Source organism: Arthroderma uncinatum (genome assembly GCF_011692745.1).
Source record: "Arthroderma uncinatum strain CBS 119779 chromosome Unknown scaffold2, whole genome shotgun sequence".
NCBI lineage: Eukaryota > Fungi > Ascomycota > Eurotiomycetes > Onygenales > Arthrodermataceae > Arthroderma > Arthroderma uncinatum.
The window spans coordinates 4,972,107-4,978,440 of NW_022983864.1; the positions used below are offsets into that span (position 1 = coordinate 4,972,107).

Here is a 6,334-nt window from a genome sequence, read left to right on the forward strand (position 1 = left end):
CATCTTTTTGGTCTCTCTGCGGGTGCCCCAGTCGCCTCTTTACCGCTACCCTCGTCCTCGCCCTCACTGCACCCGGCAGACCGTCTGCTGCAGTGCCTATTCCCGATCTCTTGAAGCCTCCTCTCTCCTGGCCTGACCCTCGCCTGACCTCATATGTCTCCACCGCCGCCGCCAGGGCAGGCTTCAACCTAGCCAGGAATTTAGTCTTGTCGCGAGCGCCATAAATCTCCCATCTGCAAGTAAAGTAAGTGCTCCGTACAGGAGATCGACGAACGATGTAGCTGGCCTTTGACCGGAGATTTTCGTCTCTTCTTTTCCTCGTGTTTTTTTTCTGTCGTCTCTTTTACGCCGTCCCTCACCGCCCTGCCCTGTCCTCCTCGTCCCAGGATCAACCACCAACATCACCACCTTCACTCCAACATCACCAACATCACCACCGCCACGGGGATTAATAAACAGAAAAGTTCGATACTTTCGTTTGGAGTCGTCGCCTCGTTCAGTCGGCCTGAGACGTTCGGAGGATACTGACTTTCGTTCTCCAGGCACTCACCCTCTTTCACGCGTGCGGCTGAGCCGGACGGTAACCACCCATTTAATCCTCCAATTCGCGAGCAGGGCAGTGCCCATAGCCGGATACGCATATCACCCCCGTGTCGAAAAGTGCTCAGGCTTTTACAGGCGTCGTAACGTGCCCGTGATGTGGCCTCGAAAACGAACAAGAAGATTGCTTGGTTGATGAAGAATTGCGCCTGTCTGCGCTCCACCCGTCACACTCGAAGTAGTTTTTGATAAACACGACCATAGAGAGGAGAAGGAAAGACGCTCGTTTCGGACCGAAGCAGTCAAGATGCTGCCATCCGTGGCACATCAGCCGATCCAGTTCCTGCCACACCGCCATAGTCAATCCCTTTATTCTCCCGATATCCCTTACGACCTCCACGGACACAACATACACTCTCTCCAGGATGACCTACAGCACACACATTATGGCAGCCAGGGGTCTTCACTGCTCAGGGGCAGCAGGACACATTGCCCGCGGCCGATCCAGCGGCCGGATATGCATACTCTAGCGAACGGCGGGCTACACGGTTCCTCCTCCTCGTTAGAGCATACGCTACGGCGGAAGACCCCCAATGGCACCCTCGCTGCTGGATATGATGCTACTCCTGGGGATAGGTCTATCCAACAGCCCGCCGCCAAACACATCCTCGTCTCCTCGCTCGATAATAGCCAAATCCTCCCCCAACCTGGCCTCTCTCTGGATCCTCTACAACAATACAAAACCGTCGAACCTCTGCCTCTATCACAACACCAAAATTTTCCTCCCGCGTTCAAGCAAGATGCCAATAGAATAAATACCATACACAACGGTATACCCCAAGAATTCCCAAATACTAACTGGATACGATCACTAAATCACCCTCAAGGCATCGACTCTGTTTTAAACCAGACCTCTGGCTTCTCGGCAGGCCAGAGGTATAATTACTGGCAAAACCTGCCTACTGTTCCGACCGTTCTTGCTTCCTCCTTCCAACCTGGCCTTGGAGGCCCCGAATCTGCCGCTGCTGCACAGTATGGCCAATACTGGCCCGATGGGACGTACATGCCGCCGTATCGCCCCGCCGCATTTCGAGACAACAGATTCCAATCAACACCATCAATAGGACAGAATGCGTTACATGGTAACAATCGGTTTGCGGACGCACAATCACTTTTCAACAGGCAATCCCTGCCTCCCTCCGAATTCCTCGCACCAGGCTTTTCCTGGAATCCACTGCCAGCCCAGTCGAATCTGAATGGGCACCAACAGCAACAGCAGCAGCAACAGCAGCAACAACAAATCTACGCTCATGACCCCTCCAGATCTCAGCAACACTATGCTCCAAGCCATATCCCTCAAAAGGCCCCGGAACAAATTTGGGATCAAAATCCATTGCCGTACGGCCCCTCACAACCCGCTAAACATGATCTTCATCCTCTAGATTCCGTCGATTCTCTACGGTGGCATCAGCCGTCACATAATGGCCTACATCATTCGACCCCCGATGTTGCTAGATCACCAAGGAATTCCGAATTTAAAGAGAAGACTCTTTCCTGGGCCCATAGTGTCTATGTCGACTTACTTGCATCATTACATAGCGCTCGAAAGAAAGCTAGCCAGGGAGGGGTAGATTCACATTCTCGTGAGGCCCTCAAGCCGAGCATATATCCTAAACCACCCCGACAACCGACGTCCGATTTCTCCTCACATTCCGATAACATGGCTAGAAAGCATAGAAATCATGACCAACAAGTTCAATCCATGCATATGCACCCCCAACGAAGCCATTCGGTGCACCTTGATCCCTCTATGGGTGGATTTTTCGATGCGAAGAGACACCCTGCCCATAGGCCTTTCCCATCTATAGATGGGGGTTCTCAACATAACCACATGAGACATGTGAATCAACCATTTGATCAACGAATGTCTGCCGATATGCCTATGAATGGCTACCGAACGATTCGCCGTGGTCATGGAGCTTCCATGTCTCGAATGTTCAGCCCCACGCATGAGGCAATGTCGATATCAGAAAAGGCCGTGTCAGCTTTGGAAATGCTTGCTAGTCTGTGTAAGGAGAGTGGCTGGACGTGGATCGATGGGATGCTCGTTGGTGGTTGCCTTGCCTATGGCCTTGGTGATTATAATCGAGCCATGCGCTGGTATACCCGGGTTATCAATCAAGATGTTGCGTATGTTCTCACCCTTGCTCCCGTAAATGAACCGTGAAAACTAACAAATCATTTCGAAATAGACATGTTGAGGCCATATCAAATCTTGCTGCTTCACTCCTTGCTTTGGAACGACGCGAAGATGCTCTTCAACATTGGCTACGAGCCATAAAATTACGACCGAGTTACTTCGAGGCTGTCGAGCATCTTATTGGACTATTATGCAGCAGCCAACGAGGCAAGGAAGCAGTCAGCATTGTCCAGTATGTCGAGAACGCTCTTCGATTACCACCCAGTGGCGATTGTTTCAAGTCGAATCGTGATCAATCCGATACGGAATCAGAGGACAGGGAATCTAGCGTATCTACGATAGAATCTGCGGATAAAATGGCATTCGATTATACGGATAGTGTTCAAAGTCCTCTTGCGTTTGCCCGCCGTGGATCCGACCAATCTGCCCCTGGATTCGGCTCTAGTGGCTATGCTATCCCTGGTGCAGATAATGGTAGAATTCTTGGTCTTGTACACGCCAAAGGGAACATGCTTTATGCCCTAGGAGATAATGTCGCGGCCGCTGGAGCCTTCGAGGAAGCCATCCTCATAGGCACGGGTAAGCGACGCGGAATGAAAAGTCTTATCCGCCATATCCTTTCTTCCTTTGGCGATGAGAACCGACATGGCCCACCTACGTCTCGACCGTATGATCCTAAGGAAACCGTTCTGCTTTTCCCTGAAAAGGCTTTGCAGACTGCAAAACTGGTGTTCCACCCGCATGGGACTTTGCCTGGCTTCCAATATCTTCCGGATGGCTTGGCTAAAAGGGCAGCCATTTCCACAACCAGCAACTCGCTACTTTCCCTTGCAAAGATATATCAGGATGGCATGTCATCGACGTCTTCAAATGGAACCCCGAGGAGCACGCCAGGCGTTCGAGATATCCTTGCCTTATACTATTTGTCGCTGTCGTTACAGCCCAGTCCATCAACTGCGAACAACGTTGGAATATTACTCGCTGGAATTCAAGGTACAGCTGCCAAATCCGTGCGCACGGCCGGTGAAAGTCAACTTCCCGAAATCCCTGGTGTCATTCCAGGTAGCGGCATTTCACTCGCTTTGGCGTACTACAATTACGGCCTCAACCTTGATCCGAGACATGCTCATCTATACACAAATCTGGGGAGCCTTCTTAAAGATATTGGCCAGTTACCTGCCGCAATCAAGATGTACGAGCAAGCTGTACAGTGTGATAGTAAGTTTGACATTGCGTTGGCCAACCTTGCGAACGCAGTGAAGGACTCTGGAAGGATCAATGATGCCATCGGATACTATCGACGAGCTGTGAATGCCAACCCCGACTTCGCTGAAGCAGTGTGTGGCCTGGCCAATGCATTGAATTCCGTCTGCAACTGGGGAGGTAGAGGAGGAATCTCTCCTCGCCGTGGTATTAGAGACTTGTGGCATGTTGATGATCATGGCAGACTCCGTGACGCAAAAGAAATGGCGGTTGATACCGGTTGGATCAAACGAGTTGTTGATATCGTGGACAAACAGCTGAAAGATGGTGAGCTATGGGGTTGTGGCACACTCCGAAACTTGACGCCGGACCAATTGTGCCAGGCGCTCATGTCACCATCTAACAACAGCAGAGACGCAATGAATAAACGAACAACTTTGAACTCCATATTGCGTTCCTGGTCAGGGAAGAAATGGGAAGGATCAAGGACTGTTCGACTCATCGAACGAATGGTCAAATATATTGGCTGGCAATGGTATCAGGATCGATACGTCCATCACAGAGAATACCCGGTTTCAAAGTATTCGCGTCCTCACTTCCCAGCTACACTCGCCCCGCCCAGTGCTCCGACTGTTTTGCCTTTCCACACCTTCACCTGTCCACTATCCGCAAAGCAAATTCGCCATATTTCTCAGCGCAACGGTCTGCGTATCTCGTGTTCCACGCTTCGCTCCCCGTGGCTGCCCGCCACAGTATACCAGCCGCCACCTCCTCCGAGTCCCCAAATCAAAGTTGGATACGTTTCGTCTGATTTCAACAACCATCCTCTAGCTCACCTTATGCAGTCTGTCTTCGGTCTTCATAACCCAAACCGTGTCAAAGCGATTTGCTATGCAACAACGGCTAGTGATAACTCTGTTCATCGTCAGCAGATACAACGCGAAGCTCCTGTCTTTCGTGACGTTAGCAGCTGGTCTGTTGATCGGCTGGTGGATCAAATTGTGCGGGATGGTGTTCATATTCTTGTTAACCTGAATGGATACACACGGGGTGCACGTAACGAGGTGTTTGCAGCTCGTCCAGCCCCTATCCACATGTCCTTCATGGGCTTTGCTGGATCGTTGGGTGCGGAATGGTCAGATTACATCCTGGCTGATGAACTCTCCATTCCACCAGACACATTAGCTCCTCGAGGACAAAGTGCGAGGATAGAAGAACGATTGTACGACCCAGATCACAACGAAGAGGCAGATGACTGGATATACAATGAAAAAATCGTATATACCAAGCATACATTCTTCTGCTGTGATCACAGACAGAGTGCTCCTGACGCCCGTGGCCCGAAGTTGACGTGGGAAAAAGAACAGGTCAATCGATGGAAGATGCGCAAGGAAATATTCCCGGATCTCAAGGACGATACTGTGATTCTCGGTAACTTCAATCAACTTTATAAGGTATGTGCCAGATAATAGTTTAAGAAAGAAAGGAAGCGAGAGCATGAAGCTAACAATGGATTGATAGATTGAACCCACAACGTTCCGCACCTGGTTGAGGATCTTAGCAGGTATTCCTAATGCTATACTCTGGCTCCTTCGCTTCCCTGATGTTGGAGAACAAAACCTTCGACAAACTGCCACAGCCTGGGCCGGTGAAGCAACCGCTTCCAGGATTATATTCACCGACGTCGCGCCAAAGCACGCACACATTTCTCGTGCTCGCATCTGTGATCTGTTCCTGGATACGCCAGAATGCAATGCTCACACTACAGCAGCGGACGTTCTCTGGAGTGGCACACCGCTCCTCACTCTACCACGGTACAAGTACAAGATGTGCTCTCGCATGGCATCTAGTATTCTAACAAGCGCACTTCCACAAACGGAAGAAGGCAAACAAGCTGCGAGACAGTTAATTTCTTCATCAGAGGCTGAATATGAACAAACTGCAATTGAACTGGGATTGGGGATGAAGTACGAGCTCAACAACGGCAAAGGCAGAGCAAGCGGACGACTATTTGAACTTCGAAAAATGCTTTACCTGAATCGATGGGAAAGTAAACTGTTTGATACCCGACGATGGGTCAATGATTTGGAAGAGGCGTACGAGAAGGTTTGGGCGAACTGGGTTCAAGGCGAGGAGAAGGATATATGGCTATGATGGGTGTATTTTCACGACTTGTTTTTGATTTCATTTCTTCTTTTCTTTGGATTTAAATTTTCCCGACCACTGCCTTTATAATTCCCCTTTTCGTTTTCTATCTGTTGAAATGTTCTGGAGCGATACCAAGCCCGTTTATTCACGCTTTTATGGGCAATTCTGTTATGTTGTTACCTTTGTGGGTGTCTTAATTATGTTATATTGCCGCTACACTTACACTTTGCAGCCTGCGAGAGG

At 50.0% G+C, this 6,334-nt stretch overlaps 1 protein-coding gene across 1 annotated transcript; it reads left to right on the forward strand.

Annotated features, from left to right (window-relative positions):
- Positions 1-847: 847 nt before the first annotated feature.
- Positions 848-6,097, forward strand: GIQ15_03457 (UDP-N-acetylglucosamine-peptide N-acetylglucosaminyltransferase; the record flags this gene model as incomplete). The annotated part of the gene is made up of 3 exons (XM_033550874.1): positions 848-2,730; positions 2,793-5,397; positions 5,465-6,097. 3 exons carry the CDS (start codon positions 848-850, stop codon positions 6,095-6,097), a joined length of 5,121 nt encoding a protein of 1,706 aa, XP_033408035.1.
- Between the last annotated feature and the right edge of the window lie 237 nt (positions 6,098-6,334).